At 37.0% G+C, this 21,657-nt stretch overlaps 1 protein-coding gene across 5 annotated transcripts in view; it reads right to left on the bottom strand.

The window, feature by feature from the left end:
• The window catches only part of PALS2 (protein associated with LIN7 2, MAGUK p55 family member), a 102,181-nt gene that overhangs the window by 18,160 nt on the left and 62,364 nt on the right, over positions 1-21,657 (bottom strand). For all 5 annotated transcript variants that reach the window (XM_075212244.1, XM_075212245.1, XM_075212243.1 and 2 more), the window contains 4 exons: positions 12,283-12,414; positions 9,334-9,433; positions 5,765-5,833; positions 447-608 (listed from right to left, as the gene is read on the bottom strand). In XM_075212244.1, coding sequence (XP_075068345.1) covers positions 447-608; positions 5,765-5,833; positions 9,334-9,433; positions 12,283-12,414 — 463 coding nt within the window. The remainder of the gene's footprint in view (positions 1-446; positions 609-5,764; positions 5,834-9,333; positions 9,434-12,282; positions 12,415-21,657) is intronic.

Here is a 21,657-nt window from a genome sequence, read left to right as displayed (position 1 = left end):
CTACATTTTTACATCTACTAAAATACATACTTTTAAAGAAATTGAACACAGACAATAAGAAATCCCCCTTAATCTGTAATTAAAGAAAAGCCATACAAACTTTGTTGGTTATAAATGTTGTAACCAAAAAAAATAAAAATACATAAATAGGAAATCATACCACCAGTAATCACTTTGATGCAACTAATGTAAAGTGTGCATGCTAACTAAATGATCTCAGTCAAGATCAATGTCAACAAGTGTATACAATTCCTACATGACACTTTCTGAATTAAAATGTGTCTCAGTGATTTAAGTTTGAGTTATATTTGGTAATGAGACATATTAAAACAGGGACTCAAATAAGATCTTTGTGAATAAAATCATAATATTTTAATGTGAGATATGATTTTATCACTCACACCCATTCATCGCATCTTTAGTTATACTAATGATCTAAAACTTACAGGGAACAGTTGTTCCAAACTGGGTTGGATTGATGACAATAAGTCTATTTTTCAAACTTCTACGACCCACTCCTTGGGCTCCAATTAAAACAAGTGTCTTTCTTTGAAAAGGAGGCATACGAGCTACTTCTTCATATATCTGAATCTCATGGCGATCAAATTCTGTACAGAAGGGGAAGACACAAAAGTTTTTATTACATAATTCACATAGAATAACACTATCTAAGCAATCAACAGGCAGCAACATATTGTACACATACCCTGTATGAAGCAAGTGAAAAGACTAACATATAACATGATTATAAATACATGGTTTAATCCATTCAGAATTTAATTGTACTGGCTCATCAATAGCTAACTGAAGAAGAGGGCACTGTAACCTACAGCAAGAAATTAGTAATCTACGTTTATTTTCTATATGTATGAGTAAAACTGCACAGGTCACTATGCAAAGAGGTATTTTTGTTTATAGCAACCAGTTTACATGAATGTGCTCCAATACATAAACTGTTTGGTATTATTTGCTGCATAATATATTGGTGCTATAAAAAGGTTAATAATAAATACATGTAGGCAGTATAGAATTCTTAGAATGAACAGAATTGCAGCAAAATACTTGTATACTATAAAATTTACTGTAGAGAAGAAAAAGGAAACCTTTTGTTATAAGATGCATTACATATTTAATTGTATGAGTGAGAATATCTTGTTCTTTTCTTAAAAAGGTTTGTCCTTGATAAATATCACATTGCAATGTAAGCTGGCAAATGTGTTATTTGAGATTTTGTATATTTGCTTGTTTTCATTCCAGAATAAAAATGTAAATAGTTGAATTTTATTTTGCAATTCCTAGGGATGGCGAAATACTTGTCTTCTAATATATAAAAGTAATTTGAAGGCCCACAATATTCAAATTAAAAACATACCTTAATAAGTGCAGCTCTGTGCAAAAAAAATAAATAAAAAAAAATCTCAGGCACATTAGCCTGCCTCAAAGAGGTTGGGCTGGTGTTTAAATTTATGTACTTTGAAGAGAGGGAGAAAAGTGGCTTGTTCAAGGTCACACAGGGAGTGGGCAAATGACTATATACATTCTGTTCTTCGATTTTAAAGCTCAACAAAAGAGCAGTGCAAATTAATTTTGGTCAAAGTTACTATGTTTCTCTCTTTTATGTTGTACATAGGAAAATAAATGTAACATTATTATGGGGTGGTTCAATTAGCCGCAAATATAGTACAAAATACATACATAGCTCAATGTTGCCTGCATCTTTATGTGGTGTGATTATTACCATAATCCTCCCGCAGGGACACATAGTGGGAGAGTCACATAGCGGGAGAGTCACATAGCGGGAGAGTCACATAGCGGGAGAGTCACATAGCGGGAGAGTCACATAGCGGGAGAGTCACATAGGAACATTGCACTATGTTTTCTTTTTTTAACCTTTGGGTAAAAACATTTTGTGGTAGAGGAGTTTATTTACACACAGCAGGTAACCAAGCCCTTGGTGGTTATGTCTGCTCCCTCTATTCCCACATCAAAACAAGTGACTGATAAGTAAATACAGTACTTCAACTGCAGTGTGGAAGGCGAGTGGTGCATACAGAGGTTGGTGGATGGGAGTTTTTAGCACGCACACGCACACACGCACGCACACACACACACGCACACGCACACGCACACTCTTATACTGAAACACAACAAGAACATATGTGGTGCTTTAAATTGGCTGCTTAACTGCTGATTCTTGCAGGAAGTGTCAGAATGTAATGAATGTATATACTTTTAGTATAAATATTGTTTACATTATGACTTTAGTTACTAAATCACAAGGGATCGCAAAAAAAATGGTGACTTTAAAATCCATCGAAAATAATAAAAAAAAAAAAAAAGAAGACCTTGCTTTCATTACAACCTTTATCTAAAGTATGTTTCAAGGGAACCTGAAAAAAGTATGTCTGTGACCCCTTGCTTTCATGTCTGTTTATTTACACCACATAATTATGGTGTTAATTATAATTAACAACTTAAATGTACAGTCATGGCCCAAAGTTCTGAGAATAACACAAGTATTGGTTGTCACATGTTGCTATGGTATATTGAATTAAAATTGCAAGCATTTTCATAAATGTCAAAGGCTTTTATTGACAATTACATTAAGTTTATGCAGAGAGTCAATATTTGCAGTGTTGACCCTTCTTTTTAAAGACCTCTGCAATTCGCCCTGGCATGCTGTCAATCAACCTCTGGCCAAATACTGACGATGTCCGCCCATTCCTTTCTAATCAATGCTTGAAGCTTGTCAGAATTTGTAGGTTTTTGTTTGTCCACCTGCCTCTTGAGGCTTGACCACAAGTTATCAATGGGATTAAGGTCTGGCGAGTTTCCTGGCCATGAACCCAAAATTTTGATGTTTTGATCGCCAAGCCACTTAGTTATCACGTTTGCCTTATGGCAAGGGGCTCCATAATGCTGGAAAAGGCATTGTTTATCATCAAACTATTCTTGGATGGTTGGGAGAAGTTGTTCTTGGAGGATGTTTTGGTACCAATCTTTATTCATGGCTGTGTTCTTAGGCAAAATTGTGAGTGAGCCCACTCCCTTGGCTGAGAAGTAATCCCACACATGAATGGTCTCAGGATGCTTTACTGTTGGAATGACACAGGACTGATGGTAGCGCTCACCTTTCGTTCTCTGGACAAGCGTTTTTGCAGATGCCCCAAACAATCTGAAAGGGGATTCATCAGAGAAAATGACTTTACCCCAGTCCTCAGCAGTCCAATCCCTGTACCTATTGCAGAATATCAGTCGGTCCCTGATGCTTGCCCTGGAGAGAAGTAGCTTCTTTGCTGGCCTTCTTGACACTAGTCCATCCTCCAAAAGTATTTGCCTCACTGTGAGTGCAGAGGAAATCACACCTGCCTGCTGCCATTCCTGAGCAAGCTCTGCACTGGTGGTGCCCTGATCATGCAGCTGAATCAACTTTAGGAGACAGACCTGGCGATTGATGGATGTTCTTGGGCGCCCTGAAGCCTTCTTCACAACTATTGAACCTCTCTTCTTGAAGTTCTTGATGATCTGATAAATGGTTGATTTAGGTGCAATGTTAATAGCAGCAATATCCTTGCATGTAAAGCCCTTATTGTGCAAAGCAATTATGACTGCATGTGTTTCCTTGCAGGTAACCATGGTTAGAGGAAGAACAATGATTTCAAGCACCACCCTCCTTTTAAAGATTCCAGTCTGTTATTCTATCTCAATCAGCATGACAGAATGATCTCCAGCCCTGTCCTCATCAACACTCTCACCTGGGTTAACGGGAGAATGACCGGCCTGATGTCAGCTGGTTCTTTTGTGGCAGGGCTGAAATGCAGTGGAAATGCTGTTTTGGGGATAAAGTTCATTGTCGTGGCAAAGAGGGATTTTAAAATTAATTGCAATTAATCTGATCACACTTCATGACATTCTGGAGTACATGCAAATTGCCATAATAAAAACTAAGGCAGCAGACTTTGTGCAAAAAATTATATTTATGTCATTCTCAAAACTTTGGACATGACTGCAAACTTCTGTAGCTACAGGTGATCAAAGTGCCTAATCACATGCATTGACAAAGGATGCCTGCAGAAGTTTACATTCAAACTTGAGGCTGTAAACCCTGTAGCATCATTGAACAGCAGGTGCCAGCACTTTATTTGACCATAGCTGATTTTATTGAAATGAGTATTTTTGTACTGACTGCAAAAATCCATTTTTGTGAATCCATTTGATATGTAGAGGGCGCTGTGGCGGGAGTAAGGCACTATTCTATACTAAAACTTGTCTGAACTTACTCCTCCCCCTCTATGTCCCTTCCACTGTAAGACATCAGATTTTCAATGAATAAAGTCCATACGATAGGACTAAAATAAAACAATCAAGCTAGAATCACATTGAGCAAAGAACAAAACACAATATCTTTCAAATGGATTTAGAGAAATGGATTCGTAGAAAAACCATCTTTTCTCATTCATCCAATTTGGGGAACACTGCTTAACTCCTTAACCATGGGGACATTCCAAAGCTCTAGGGGAGGAGAGGGCACACTTAGACACAGTTGAATGAAAATTTGTCTTACGTTGTTGGAAACAAAGGCATTGTAGAATTTGGTAAAAATATGGGTGGAGGACCAGATTGCTGCTCGACAAAACTGTTCAACCGAAGCTTCATGCTGTGCTGCCCAGGAGGTGCTCCCCTATCTAGCAGAATTGGCTGTTTCTTTAGTTGCCAGTCATCCTCTCTCGTGTGTGTCATAAAGAACAAGGATGCTTGCTGTATGATGGTCACTGCTAGTCTACCACTGACTCCAGGTGACTCCTCTGGGAGCCCTGTTTTGTGAGATGTGAATAGCTGAGATGAGGGTTCTGTGTAGAATAGTGCCCAACTCCCAGCGCAGCGTCCTCTATACCCCATGGTTAAACAGTGTCGCTTAAACATCCTAAAAAATTAAATTTCTCAGTCATCCAATTTAACATTTAGTATTTCTATAAAAGGTTTGTGAATCACCAAAAATAAATACAAAATATATATTTATATTAATGGCTACAGCTAAAAAAAATAACTGCATTTCAAAACAAGTGTAGCCTGGCTGGTAACCAATGTCTGTTTAGTTTGAGAAGCACCTTACTCCTAACATGGCAAGCAGCTGCAGAGAAGCATAATGGGCATATTTAGTCAAGTATAACCACATCAGTTATTTTTTGCATATTATTCAGCTTAGGAATACACAATATTTGTTATACATTAATGTTAAATAGTGGCTTTACTTGTCCTTTAAATATCTGTTTTGAAGGCAGTCAAAGAGTGTATATTTTGAGATGCTACTGCTAGCATCCCTTAATCAAAACATTCTGGAGGCCAATCACATGAGTATCGGAGCATTCCGATATTCAAATTACTGTAAAAGTGAGTGACTTACATAGCTTCACTAACCACATGGCCTGCTTCCCAATAATACAATGCAGTTAATGGAATGAGAGGAGCTTCAGCAGTGTTCGCCAATGTGGCTTCTCAATGGAGGGAATAACAGCTAATCAGATGTGGCAAACGGAGCAAGTGAAAGCTTGGTACTGAATCTGGGTACACAGTGGCTGCACACACAAGCACAAAAGCAAGAGAGCGCAGACCGCTCCAGTCGCCAGTGCGCACTTTCCAATTGCCATGGCAACTTGGTGACCAGTGTTTGCACATTGCTTTTGTCACAAAAGACCACATAGCCAAAGGCTACAATGACCTGCTACTACAATAAAATCTGCAAATAAAATAGTTTTAATAGTACCTGCATTTCTTGTTGTGAGGTACATCATCTTTTTCTTTTTCTTGCTTGCAATTGTACCACAGAACTGACCTGAAATGTAAAAAGATGCAATGAAAGGCACATGCTACCTGCAGATGTATCTGTTACTAATGTTGTGTCTGATACTATAGAACCATCAAATTCTATAGTAGGACTATGGGCCTTTTTATTTAGAAGATAACGTTTTCACACACTTTAACAAATATTTCCTTCCCACCCATCAGTTACTTTCTAATGTTGTAATTTTAAGTAAATTTGCTATATCTAAATAAAACGGCGATAATTTTAGTGCAACCTTATTGAAAAATCATGTTCTACTCGGCTAGTTTGCTAGCAATCTACAATAACCCATTAGATACATTGTACAATATATTATTTAGTATTTGCAGAGTGGCTGCTGGTGAGTAGTCACCAAAATTACTTTTGAAACATTAAATATGGAATAAAGGATCTCTTGACATTGGGGAAACAGTATATTTAAACCAGAAAAATTACCTTATTTGTTTTTACCAATTTTAACTGCCTGAAATGTAATACTTTCAATTACAACACTGGCATTAAGGATTAGCTGCCAGAAAAGTAGAGGAGTCAGATAAAATAAATTAAGCAAGCGGATATCTTTTCAACAAATGTCCTTATGAATTTTAAATAATAATAAAAATTTGCATGCAAACATTACACAGAGGGATGACAATTCACAAGCTTCATGATCATCTGTACTACTAACAAGAGATAGCTAGTTTTCACGTCTGCATGCACTTGTACACGGATGTCAGTTGACATGATTTACTATTACCTGTACTAGCAAGTTCATAATTTCATGGCTTAAGGGAAGCTTGTTACTTTTTCCCTTTCTTTTTAAACATTGGGGGTGTGGGAGGGGAGGTACTTTTTTTCCCCACACAAATCATCACTCTATAAAGTAACTGACAGTCACTACAATTAAATAAAGAGAATGGACAGACTGAATAGTGAAAAAGTGAAGAAAAAAAAAGGAAAGTATATTTAGAAAATAAATAGTTTTAGCATCAGTCAGTGCATTGTAAAAGAAATACACCAGTTGAGATAGCAAGAAATGTACTGTAGCAGCAGACTGGCAGTAGGATCTACTGTCCCACAACATTGTCCCTCACAATTATTGAAAGGGCCATTGAACTCTGGTGAGCTAGCCCTGGTCAGTGAAATAATTTCTTCTTGTCCGACTGAAACTATCTGCCCTTTGGAAGAAACAGATTTGAAAGGCAGAAACAGATTATAGTGATGGGATGTTGATGAACTTATCCTTACTATATTTACTCACACTGTTGTTCCTTATAGGCAAGGCATCAAGAAGACATGATTAAATTACACGCAATAAGGAGCCTCCTTTCCCTGTCCTGCACCTCCCAGACCCAGAAGATTCATATATTTTCATACTATTTCAAAGTGAAATTGCCAGTACTGGGAGGAGCAGCCCCTTCCGGTCACATAAACAAGAGGATGCCTAAGAAAGATCTGAGAATGATGCAAAGAAGGTAGAGACCAAAGCAAAGGGGGTGATGAACAGGGAAAGAAAAAAAACGAAAAACAAACCACACACAAAGGCAAAAAAAAGACATGGTTCAAATAACGATACGCAATGAGTCATTGGGCAGACAACAGTAATAGGGGCATAAGGGGAGGGGGAGGGTTATATATGGAACATGAGGTGAGCTGAGAAGAAGCAGAGAAAAACATTGGGATAATGAAACATAGTAGAGATATGAGGAAAGGGGGCAGGGTAGAATAAAAGGCAGACAAGAGATAAAGGAGAATTATGAAACAGAGGAGCAAACATTGGAAAACTCCATGATAGAAGAGAGGGGAGAGAGCCTGCTAAGCTGGAAAAGAAAGGAGTAAAATAAGAAATGGCTGGGATAGGTGGATATGAGTATGTTCCGTACTGTGTTTTGTTCAGTTGCATTTATTAGGATTATACAAAGACTTGTCCCTCCACTTTGATGCTACTACTAAACAGGATTGGACTCTCTGTGCGCCAAAAATTATTAGTGTTCTGGATGCCTTACAATCAGTGAACTTTGCTACAAAATTGGAGTTCAACTTGATGCTGCACATGCCCCTTCCAGGGACAGCACAAGGAGTAGATGAATAATACTAGCAATATGGCAGCTCTTCTGCATACAAAGGGCAATGGAGCTCTACTGTATACTGATCGCATGTGATGGAGCTTTACTGTATAGGGAGGGAATATGGAGCTACACTATATATTGGGGCATGCGTCTGGGCACATAAGAGTTACTGCATAGTATGCGCACTTTATATAGTAGCTGTCATACCAAGGATATCTTGAGTCTCTATGCTAAGGGTATTGTAGCTCTACTATCTTGTGATAGGAGTTGTACTATATACTGGGGACATTGAAGTCATAATGTATATCGCAAGCAAAAGAGCAGCAACTGTATACCTAGGGCATTGTAGCTGTTATCGTAGCATATTTTTCATGCAATGTAATAGCAGGAACAATATATCCCCAAAAAGATGCACTTTGCTTTTTTATGTTTTGATTTAAATACCATTCAATTCACTAAATAGTAATAGATCAAAACAATGCAAAGTGCTAGATTAAAAGTAGGACAACACAATATACTATCAAAGCATGCATTCTATGTTATGGTGTTTTTATCCAGTTAAAATGCCTAGAAACCAGATAAAAACAGCATAGATAGGAATTCCGATTTATTACGGGCTAAGGACTGCTCATTTGGCAACTTACTTGTAGAGAACGACCTTGGAAAACGTTACCAGCCATCCACTAATATTGCATTGGGTATTTGAAGACAAGTCCCAAGTACAGAAGAAATGAGTTTTGGAATTTTTTAATGTGCTGATTGATATAAAAACAGGGGGAACTTGGTGGAAGATATGGGTGATTTATCAATAGAGAGGAATCCCTACACTGTATACAACCAGGAAGAATAAGCACCAGAGGGGCTGCATTGTCCTTTAATAAGGATATAGACACATGACCTTTGTTGATCTTTGTGGATTAGCTTTTTTACATTAAGGGGAGAATTCAATTGGCCGCGTTACTGTAAAAAGTAACGTGGCCTGCGCAACATTACCGTTAATACCGTAGTTTCAACCCCTGATTTTTGCTCGCAGCTCAGAAAGCCAGGTTAATATTACCGTAATAACGGTAACAGTTTTTATGCAGCGATACTTTGGGGGGAATTGAATTTCCCCCCAAGTGCACTGTGGTAGGCCTGATTCACCACATGGTGTAAATTATTTTCTGAATTTTGGGTAAGCCTGGACTTACCAATGTATACTTAAAGCAACAGCCAAGCAAGAACATAAGAAATAATTTTCAGTACACAGATTCTAAATTGCAAGAAATGAAAAAAATATAATATTTTTTTGGCAACCAATGGTTAATTTAACAGTACTGATGATTCTTTTTTTTTTTTTTAAATAAATAAATCTATGGAAACATATCATACTTTTTTATTACCTATTCACATTATTTTTAAAAAACAGATACAATTTATACAATTTACAGTGATATTTATTACCTGCTCCATCCCAGTCTCTCCTAACAAATGCTTTCCGCTTTTCCTCCAGAAACTGACTAGGAATAAGACCTGCACTTCCACCTTCTTTTACATGACTTGCCTGTAAATAGTTAATAAAAAATTATACATCTAACATACAAAATATTATTTAGAAAGCTGGCAAGCAACATACATTTTCTTATGAAGTGCCAATTTCATTCAGTTTTCCTCTGATGCCAGCTGGGAATTGCAGATGCTACAATCTTGCATTGCAGTTAAACATTTGACCAGCTAACAGAAGGAATACTGAATGATGATTAACATCTTTGGAAAAACCATGGGAAAACAAGCAAGTAGATGAATTTATAATGAGTAGGAGATGTAAGCTGAAATGAATGAGAAGCTTTTAAAACTACTAGTGGAAAAATAACAGGGTTCTTTTAATTTTTTTTGTTTTAAACTCAACAAGCCCAAAATTAAAGTTGATCAAAAAATTAAATAAAAACCTGAAATAATAAACATGTAACATATGCTTACCAGGATACTCTATATTATTAACATTTAATAAATTGAAATGGCATTTATTCTTAATTTGATATTTCTTTTGTTACTGCATCTCGCACAGCATCAGGGCAAGCAGTTTAAAATTCTGTGTTGGGCAGGTATATATATATATATATATATATATATATATATATATATATATATATATATATATATATATACACACACACACACACACACATATATACACACACACACACATACATTATACACACACAAAGTCACGTAAAAAAGAAAATACAACCTCACGTATTTCTACATATCAGGACATATTTAACAATCATCTTCTCCTCCTCAAGTCCTAAACTGCGAGTAATTTCGTCTCAAGTGACAATTAACCAATTTTAAAATGTTATTATTCATTCAACAAAAAATAAATTAACATGAAGCCGTGTGTGGAACAGTGAGTACACCCCATGATTCCGTTTCCTGTAGAACCACCATTAGCAGCATACCTAATTTTCTGTAGGAGTTGACTAGTCTATTGCATCAGGAATTTGTCCCACTCCTCCTTACAATACTTTCAGTTCATTGATGTTTGAAGACATTTGTGTTGCACAGCTCTCCTAAGGTCCCACTATGGAAAATCAATGGGGTTGAGTTCTGGATTTTTCTTCAAGTATTCAGTCATTGCTAGTGTGCTTAGGATTATTGTCCTGTTGTATGATCCAGTTTTGGCCAAGCTTCAGTTATCTGACAGATGGCCTAATATTTTCCTATATTATACGCTGGATACCAGGAGGAATTCATGGTGGACTCAATGAATGTGAGGCATCCAGGTCTTTTGGCTGAAAAACAACCCCAAATATTTGCATAACAGTTGGTATGAGGATCTTATTGTGACATGCCAGGTTTAATTTTCACCAAACATGTGTGCGTGAATGTTGTACATTAATACCAAACAACTAGCTTTGGTCATGACTGTCTAGGACTTGGGTTTAAAAAGCTGTATCTGGACAAAATACAAGACTTTTGGAAGTAAGCTGTATGGTTATGTTTTTTTTCTGGGATAAAAGCAGCCTTTCTCGTGGTTGCCCTTCGATGACAGTTAGACTGAACAGTATGAAACACCCATAATGAAAGTATATTGGTAATGGTAGTCATGAACTTTAGCATTTTCCATGTAGACAGAGTCCTGGAGATCAAGGATTTAGCTTTAGGATTCTTTACAACTTTCTGAAGCATTACACGGTCTGATCTTTTAGTGAATTTGCTGGGAAATCCATTCCAGAGAAAATTAGCAACTGTTTTCAACGTTCTTTATTGTAAATAATCTAACTGCAATAATTTTATTTATGCTGAGTTTTTGTCCCAATAAAATTCAAAGCGCTTGGAATGATGGACTCGAAATTGTTGGAAATGGACTTATAACTCTTTCCAGACTGATATGCAGCAGTAATGGCTTCTCTGAGATCAATGCAGATATCCCTTATGCTTGGTATGGTGTTAACATAACCCTGAATGCATCAGACCTTTCATATATATTTTCGAAAAGCTTCCTGTTAATTAAACAATGAAGTGCAGTTTGATAGCAGCATATGGCTCAAATTACATTCTTTACTGATGTGCAAAGAGTAATTTGTAATTATTTTTTATACATGGTGAAAAACTGGTTTCACTTTTTCTGGCAGCAGCTAAAGTGCGGAAAGGGAAAAATTGTGTCTTTTTAGGTCTTTGTGGCCAAGCAAACACCATGCAAAAATTACAGCGGAGACAAAGAACATTGAGGAACACATTAAAAATAAACTGACAACAGGTTGTGGTAGGGAAATTGCTGGTAACAGACAACTCTGGCATAGAAAAAGCTACAGTAACATTTTCAGCAAGGAGCTGAAATTGTTGTATTGATCAAGGAGAACAAAAACAAGGCTGATTTTGCTGAAAAAACATGAAAGGATGCGAGAGAAGATAAAGAATATACTTACATTTGCACTCTACTGTGCAAGGAATCCTTAACCTCGTTATGTAGCATTCATTGCTTTCTCACTAATTGGTTAGATTTTTAGGTTCCTCACAGTTATACTTTCACTACTACCCTTGCAGGCAGAAATAAAGCTTGATCTGCAGATAAAGCTGTAACATGTATGCCCTCTGTTTAAAATCCTATATATTCCAATTTTTAGAAAAAAAAATATAAAATTGAAATTGCATTTTATAAAGTTCTACTGGAATGAAAATAATTGCATTTAAATTGAATATTTTAAAGCCATTACATCAAAAGCGTAACTTGCCATTTTCTGCTGTGAGAAACAAAACTTTAGTAATTTGCAAACTTGAAACCTAAGACCAAACTTCATCATGAGAAAACAGTATTGTAGAAACAAGTTTTGTAACTCTGGCAGTCCATCACTATGTACAATTCAACTGACAGAATGCATTATATAGACTATTTTTTTTTATACCTACCTGCCACCAATTTGGGTCTTCCCTATTAACTATATGCAGAATTTCTCCTTTAGAAAACTTTAATCCAGCCTCTTTGCAGGGAATCAAGTTATCATTGAATGGGTTGTAATCAAAATGACACTTCACATAAACCTAAAGAAAAAATAAAATCAGAAATCATTAATAGTGACACTACATGTTAACCCCAAAATGTAATTTTTGTGATTCAGTTAAGCATTGTTTTAACCTGTACAATCTACTGTACCTAAAATAAGATTAACAAAATACTACAATATGCCACAAACAAATGGGGCAATAGTAACTGAGGCCATATCTCTCATCATTAAATATTATATTAAAAAATGTGTGCCCAGTGTGCCTAATTTGTCTATATTAAACTTCAATCACAAAATGTAATTCCCACTGCTATGCATGATGAATTGCTACAGAGGATCAGCATCTAAAAAGGAAAATCCTACAGTGAACTACTCCTTGTAAAAGGATAGCCAGCAACCACTATCCTGATCAGGGCAAAAAAATAAATAAAATAAAGCCACTACAGATATTGGATTTATAACAATAAATCAATCATTGGGACTTGCAATTCCAGATTTTTCTATAACTGCACTATGCCTAAAATATACTAAATTACATTTAAGAATTACTCCCTTATTTCCCCATACTGCATGTGGCATTCCCTTTCTCACAAAATTGTTTAGCATGAGAACCTATCGGCAATCAATTTTACCATTATAAGTCCATCCATAGGAAGCAATGAGTTGTCTCTTGTCGAAGATTAAGCAGGTGTTATTGCTAATACTTGAAGAAAAACTGAAATACAGCTTTGTTACTTGATACACATACCCATTGTTATTGATTTCAAGTGATAATATATGTAAATCTACAGTTATACTAGTTGAAGCTTCATCGTGTACTGCCATCATCCCAAGCACAATGTACTGTTCAAGCAACTGAAGAATAATGTGATAACGCAACAAACACAATGTATAATTTCAACACTAAAACACACTGCACAACATATAAAAATTTACTAAAGTGCCATGACTAGCTGTCATGATCATGTTTTCTGGGTAACAAAGAATTTGCTCTTTTTTTGGAACATTTAAATACAGAATTTTAAAAACACTGTTGCCCTATAAAGCTGACCCTCTCTATTATCCATTATGAGTATTACAGAATTCTACACTGCAGGAGTACAGTATTACATTCCCCATACTCTCCCAATACACACTTGGGAATGAAACAGATTGTGGAGCAGAAAAGGGGAGTGGAAGCCATAGATGCAGGTTTTCCTGATCAGAGACTTTTTTTTACATAACAAAAAATAATATCCAATTAGACCAGTAACGTTTCATTACATTAAAAATAAGTGTGGGCAATATTTGGCAATCTCTTTATCTTAAATTTAGTTAAGAGTTACTGGTCTTTAAAAATCTGACTTGCTGCATCTCGCCTAGAGTCATATACATAAAGTGGCCTGATCGCAGTGCCCCATAGTACTGATAAGGCAGATATATCAACATTTTTACCTCTACTCTTTATTCAGCCCTGTTTTGACACATTGTAATCATGTGATTTTGTGCCATGTATCAGAATCTACCAACTTGTGACCCTATGCTTCACTGAGCAATAAACTATTTTACTCATAGGGAGCAAAAGTGCTGTTAGATAGTTTCTCACATGTTAGATCAATAGTAAAATGTAAAAAATATACATTTGCAATGTGCAAACTATGGAAAGTAATGGTAATGTAAATCATTATTTCAAGTCTGGCGGCATTGTAGTATTGCTGCGCACAGTGCTGGGGCAAAGAGTCCGCTTCCAAACAGGTGTAGGTTTGTTTTCGCGACGTCCGATATTTGATTTGATTGTAAATTATGAGACGGATGCTTGTGTGTGCCTGTGGGGGGTGGAGGGGCGCACGTTGGACTTTCTATTTGACTCTTGTTTAATGTGGGCAGAAGGGATAACTTTGTAAATGAAGGAATGTGTAGATAATGGATTATTCTTATGGGGCGTTGTTGGTAAGTTTATTAGTATGAGTGGGGGTTTAGTATTGATGCAGCATTTTTAGGATTTACTGGAGGGGGAGTGGTAGCTTTTATGTGTGTTTGTAGCCTCTATTGGGAGAGGCGCTCTCGTCGTTGTCGCTAACGGCTGTTTATGTTTAGTTGGTGTCCATTTATGGGGGGGGTGTATATTTTGGGATGATGATAGGCACCTCTATATGTAGGAGTGAGCAAATGGGAAGTTTTGGGGGATTTATTGTTCTTGGGTATTAGCGGCAGGATAGTGCTTGATGTTAGCTATATTTAGTTTGGGAGGGCGAGTTTAAATATTGGAATGAGCATTTTGGGGTGTTTTGAACTATATTGTTATATTGGGGGGGGGGGGGAGAATGGGCGATACAGTGATATAGAGGAGGGGGGTGTTGAGGGGGTTTGATGCAGTTGATTTGATCATTTTTTTTGGGGGGGGGGCTATCTATGTTGTCTTTGCAGGCTATTTTTGATGTACTATTTGATTATTTGTTTGGGGACGGGGGGTAGGGCAGGGGCTAGTTTTGGGTGGAAGTTGGTGGCTATAAAAACCGGATAGAGCAAGGGGGGGGAATATAAGGCGGGTCTATTGTGAGTTTTACCTTCTTGGGTTTAATTTTCTAGGGTTTCAGCGGCGGTATATATTTTAGATGGGGCCTAATTTTTTAGGGAAATGGGTGGATTTTGTTTACTGGTTTATGAGAGGGGGGGCTCCTTTTTGGGGGGATGGGTGGATTATGTTTATTGGTATTATGGGGGGGGTGTTTATACTTACATAAAGATTCGCAGGTCAAAGTCTATGTTGAGTCCTTTCGGGGTTAGGGTTACCATCTTGTGGATCCATTTAGCTTCTTCTTTTGAGATAAGTTTGATGAAGTCTCCTCCTCTCCATGGTTTCGGGATTTGTTTGATGCCTGTGAATTTTAGTCCTGTGGGGTCTTGGTTGTGATTTATCCTGAAGTGTTCTGAGACGCTGTGGTTTTGCACTCCTCTTTATGTTCCTTCTGTGTTCTGGGATTCTGGTCTTGAGATCTCTGATTGTCCTTCCTATGTATTGTAGTCCGCAGGCCATTCAAGTAGATATATAATTCCTGTGGAGTCATATGTCATTTGTTCTTCTATTTAGTGTGTGCTTCCGTTAGAGTTGGAGCTGTAATTGGTGGTTGGTCTTGTCGAGCTGTGTTTTGTTGTTTTACAGGCCATGCATCGGTTGCAGTAGTAGTAGCCCTTTTTTCCTTCCTTTATCCAGGTTTCTTTATTTTTCTTATCGTCTTTTGGGACGAAGCTGGCCGTTAGCATGTTTTTCAAGTTTCTTGCTTTTCTGTAGACTATGCGTGGTTTGGATGGTAGGAGTTCTTTTATTTGGTCGTCTTGGAGTAAGATGTGCCAGTGTTTTCTCAGGATTTTTTTGAGTTTCCTGTGGTAGATTGTTATGAAGAGGGGTGTGCTTCTTTCTTGCTTTCCTGTTTCTTTGAGTTTGTAAGAGAGAAGGTCTTCTCTTTTCAAATTTTTTGTTTTTTCCCAGTTCCATGTTGAGAGGTTTGTGTGCAGGCGTGTAGGTGTTTCCATAGTTAAAAAATATAAAAATGTTTATGGCTTTCTGATAAAAACAGACCGTTAAAGCTGCTCAGCGCCCCTCAACTGCTGCAGTGCAGGGTGTGAGTCCATCAAAAGATTGCAACTTCTGACTGATTCTCTCCCAGTATTTGAAATTGTAAAAAATAATATGTATTCTACAGAACAAATGGAACCCAGGGATAAATAGCTGCAGCTCTGTACCAGGTTTGAAAAACCGATATGGAAGGTGATAGTAGTGCTTTAAAGTGCACTCTTGTATAAAAATACCATCCGGTAGAGTAATTTTTCATACATTTGATGAATTATGATACTCAAATCAAATTTCATACTGTGGCAAGAAAAAGTATGTGAATCTTTTGAAATTACCTGGATTTCTACATAAATTATAAAATGTGATCTAAATCTCATCTAAGTCACAAGAATAACAAACAGTCTGATTGACTTACACACAAAAACAATTCTACATTTTGATGTCTTTAGTGAACGCACAGTTTAAACATTCACAGTGTAGAGCGGAATATGTATGTGAACCATTGGATTTAATAACTGGTTGACCCTCCTTTGACAGCAATAACTTCCACTAAACGTTTCCTGTAGCTGCAGATCAGACCTCCACAATAATCAGGAGGAATTGTGGACCATCACTTCTTACAAAACTTTCAGTTTAGCAATATTCTTGGGATGTCTGGTGTGAACCACCTTCTTCAGGTCATGCTACATCATCTCAATTGGGTTGAGGTCAAGGTTAATTGTTCTTCTGTTGAAGCCATTCAGTTGTTGATAAACTTCTGTGTTTTTGGGTTGTTGCCTAGTTGGATCACCCAACTTCTGTTGAGCTTCAATTGGCAGACATCTAGCTTTAGATTATCCTGCAAAATGTCTTGATAAACTTTGGAATTCATTTTTCCATCAATAAGAGCAACCCAGGCTACAATAAGAACAACCAAGGCCTGGAGGCAGCAAACAGCCCTCAAACCATGACCAATATTTTACAGTTTGGATGAAGTTTTGATGCTGTTGTGCTGTGTCTTTTTTTTCTCCACACATAGTGTTGTGTCCAAACCTCAACCTCAAATCAACTTTTATTTAATTTGTCCACAGAACATTATGCCAGTAGAGCTGGTGAATATCCAGATGCTCTTTAGCGAACTTTAGACTTGCAGCAATATTTTATGTGTACAGCAGTGGCTTCTTCCATGGTGTCCCCCCATGAACACAATTCTTGTTCAATGTTTTACGTATTTTAGACTCATGAACAGATATGTTTGCAAATTTCAGAGTCTTTAACTGACACTCTAGGATTACTCTTAACCTCTTTGGGCATTGTGCGCTATGCTCTTTCAGTCATCGTTGCAGGACGACCACTCCTAGGGAGAGTGGCAACATTGCTGAAGTTTCTCAATTTATAGACAATTTGCCTTACCGTGGACTTATGAACATGAAGGCTTTTAGAGATACTTCTATAACCCTTTCCAGCTTTAATTGAGTCAGCAATTATTAATCTTAAGTATCCTGAGATCTCATGTGAGGGAGGCATGATTCACATCAGGGATTACTTTCTGTGAATAGCAAACTCCAAATTGGGTATGACAACATTAACCAACACCTCCAATCCTGTCTCACTGATTGGACTCCAGGTTAACCAACTCCTGACGTCAATTAGAAGTCAATAGCCTTTTTCTATAGTTTGAAAGTTATAAAAATGTATTCAATATGGACAAGAAAAGTATAGTAATTTGTATGTAATTAGTTTAAGTATTCTTATATTCTCTATTCTTGCAACTTAGACGAAGATCAGATCATATTTTAATTACAATTTCTGGGGAAATCCAGGTAATTCCAAAAGGGTTCACTTACTTTTTCGTGCCACTGTACACATACGCATAGAATATTTTTTAATTTTCTATTGAACAGCTGCAGATTTCAAGAACTATGAGAGTATTAACAGATTCGCTTTTATGTGCCCATACCTTAGATACTCAGACAGGGCAATGTACCGTCTAAGACTTAAAGATTTTCAGAAACCTGTGCATGCCGAATTAGGAGACTGGTTCTTGAAAGAAGCAATGAAGACATTGATAATACAATACAGGTGTAAACACAGTCAAATACAAGCAGTCCAAACCACACTAGGTGATCAAAGATAAAAAGGCCACAGGGAACCAAAAGCAAGTTACAACACATAAAAAACAATATCACTCATAGCGCTGACGCAATAACGAATTGTCACACATTTAATACCCCAAAAAATAAAGTAAAAGATATGGTGCAATATATTCACCTTCTATTGTATTTTGTAGTACTGTGTGTTAAGGTGCCCATACACAAAACAATTGTTGCAAATGCTACAATACTATGGAGTTTTAATAATTTCCTTGATATTGTGTGTTATGTATGGCTAATAAATAACCACTCTTACCATAAACTTTAGCAATGATCAGGAACATTTGAAATAGAAAAAATACGCTGGTTTATACTCATAATGCAAACTCCTTGGGCTTCCAATCAGGCTGAGAGAAATGCTTATAAAAATAATTCCCGCCATTATCCAAGCTTGGCATACTCTTCACCAACTTTATGACTCTGTAAAAAGTCAGTAAGACATTGGCTGTTTTAAGAGCTCATACCTACTACTATTTTTAACGCTAGTAAAATGCATGTAAATGGGTCAGACACTATAAACCATTGTTTCTAGAATCTCCAAAGTCAATGGCATTTTACTGGAGTTTCATTTTTCTGGAATGCATCTTTTTTTTTTCCATACATAGTTTGGAAATGCCTACAATAATCTTGTTAACAACAGTAATAACGCATGTCAAATGCACAATGAAGCAAAAGATTGAGTAGAAAAAAATGCAGAAGTGAAGAAATGCACAGCACGTGAAATAAATATGCTGCACTAATTAGAAACTGGTGCACAGCACAGTATTAGATTTTGTATCAACGGTTCTTCATCAATATCAATCTGCTGGATTTGTAAGCGCCAAATAAAACCAAAGGAAAACATATTGTGAGAACTGCCCAACTGAGTAATGTAATATAAATTAATTTCAAACACTTTTCTTCTCTCTTTTTTTTATATTATGTTTATTCATACATAATACACTAGATTCAAACACGTGTTGGGACTATATGAAATCTGGCAGTAACAACTGGCTGCATGCAAGTCTGGCTCTATTACCGTTTTAAAATTCTAGTATGACAGTTGCTGCCTGCAAAAATACAAATCAAGGTGACATTTTTGTACTGTTTGCATCTACTCTCCATCCTTGAGCAGAGTATTGATTGGTTTATAAAGCCACCTCAATGACCAGCTGCTTCAATATCTATCCTTGATGTACCAAGCTCTAACATAACTGTACTTATTTCAGGGAGGCACAGTAACACGATAGTGTGCAGAGTTTCCACACCACACAACCTGCACTATAATTGCAGACAGGCAATGCAAATATATATATTTATTCTATAAAGCTACAATAATAATAATTGTTCTGTTGTTATAGGGAGGAGGGGTTAAATGTGTTGGTGTCGGATGAACTATTTTTACTAAGAATTAATTTAAACACTATGGGTTTTACATTAAAGCTCTAAAACAAGGGTGAAGCAAACAAGCACCATCATACATACCCTTGCAACCAGAAAGAGGATGGAGAAAAACAAAAATGCTTCTAAACACATAACATTACAGTCAGTCTTTGGCATCAGACAACAGACATGTATACTTAGACATATTTCCGTTCAACTAATCTCTTAATTGTGAGGAACACAATGAACACACTTTACGATTAGATCACAGTTGTGGATGCTCATAAGACAAACTCCCTCCTGTCCATTGGTAGCCTAATTATTCCAAAAACAGGCAGATATATCCAAATCCCTTTACCAAGAGATTTCTATTGCAAACGAACAATTGATTTAAGCATGTGCATGTTTTCTTTCTTTATAAAAGAAAAGAAAAGAAAAAGAGGGTGGTGGTGTAGGAGTAGTAGTAGTAATAATGCTAGTCGTGCGTCATGCTTATAAAATACTTACAAAATACATTTAAAAAGCTGGGATTATTTGCATTTTTGGACAGATACTACCTTGGCATATGAATTCATTATCATCATAATTTATTTAGGAGACCACAAACCTCTGCAGTACTGGACAGGTGGTACAAGAAATCAGGCAAACCAAGAGAACAAAGCTCATACAAGGTTGATGGAGAAGCTGCATACATGAATCAGGGGGTAGAAAGTGCCCTGCTCAAGATTGCAGTTTAGAGAAAGAGGATAATCCTGAGACTATAGTAGCTAGAGCATGGGATGTCAGCTGGTATTGCGAAGGGGGAGCATTGTTAGGTGGGGGTGTGATAAGATATAGTAAAGTAGTGGGTTTTGAGGGTGCCCTTGAAAGACTGAAGGTTCAGGTAGGGAGGTAGGGTCTGGTCAAGTGTGTGTGTGTGTGTGTGTGTGTGTGTGTGTGTGTGTGTGTGTGTGTGTGTGTGTGGGGGGGGGGGGGGGGGCCCACGGGAGAAGCCTTGGAGGCAGAAAGGAGGAGGTAGTAATTAGAGAGGAGCCAGTTAGAGGCAGATCTTAAGAGGGTGAGTGGTATCACGAGACAAGGTCAGAGATGTAAAGAGGGAAGTGTTGGGAGGATGAGTAGCTTGAATTGGATTCTGGAGGCTTGGTTACCAATGTGTTGAGAATACAAAAGTTTTAGCTCCACTGCACAGATCTACTGTTAAGTTTAGACTACATTTATGAGGCTGGAAAACGATTCAGACGTTTTCTACACTTAATGCCATAGAAGAAAAACAATTTACAAGTGTTTATCGATGTGTCTTTAAACTGCTTTAAATTACAAATATCAGTAAGACAGCAGGGTAGGGAACTACTAAAGATCATTTTTTTTTCCCACTAGCTTTAAATATTATCAAAAATTGTGAATTGTTCAAACTCTCGAACCCAACAATGGACTTTACTCTAAATCTTCGAGCTTTCATTACAATGTACTTGTGTGCTATATTTAGAATCCCCACTGAAAAAAAATGGAACTCCATAACATTGTTAATTGTTTTTTTCCCAGCGCATCAATATTCATTCAGTCCATTAATAGTCAAAGTTTCTATTCTTGTGGATCAAAGCAGGCAGTCTCCAGGACTCCTCTCATGATCAGCTAATAAAAGGTGGCTAGTGTGATTTGTGAATTGGTTCAGCAAAGAGTGATTAGTTTTTTCCCCTCGTCCTCTCCACCAATTAGGCTGCAATGATTGTATTTGTTTTTCGACTCTGTTGGACTAAAAACGAAGAAAATACGTTTTTATTCTATATTTAAATACCCTTTTTTGTCACCATATTAAATATAATAATGTATTTTTTGTATAATTATTTTAATATAATGGACAAGGGTCTTGGGTATCCTGTTCCATTACAGTGAAACCACTGGGCCACTGCAAGTACCACAGTCACCCTTATTACTCACGGACCAGGGATAATGAAGTTTGAGGATGCCGTTTTGGTCATTTCCCTTTCATAGATTTGGCTATGTAAGATAGCAATGTAAATCACATGAAAACCGTGCATTAGTAGATTCCCCCAAAATATTTTAGCTCTCTAATAAAAAAAAAGTGAGTAACCAGAGGCTCTCCAGCTATTGAGCTATAAATTTCCAGTCAAATGGCTGGGGATATCAAGCCATGTTGCACCAAGCCAAACATAACAAATTCCTAATCTCCAATTAAGCAACTATTTCTAAGTTAGTGACTATTTCTATTTCA

This window comes from Mixophyes fleayi, chromosome 5 (assembly GCF_038048845.1).
Source record: "Mixophyes fleayi isolate aMixFle1 chromosome 5, aMixFle1.hap1, whole genome shotgun sequence".
Lineage (NCBI taxonomy): Eukaryota > Metazoa > Chordata > Amphibia > Anura > Limnodynastidae > Mixophyes > Mixophyes fleayi.
This window is presented reverse-complemented; position numbering and strand designations above follow the sequence as displayed.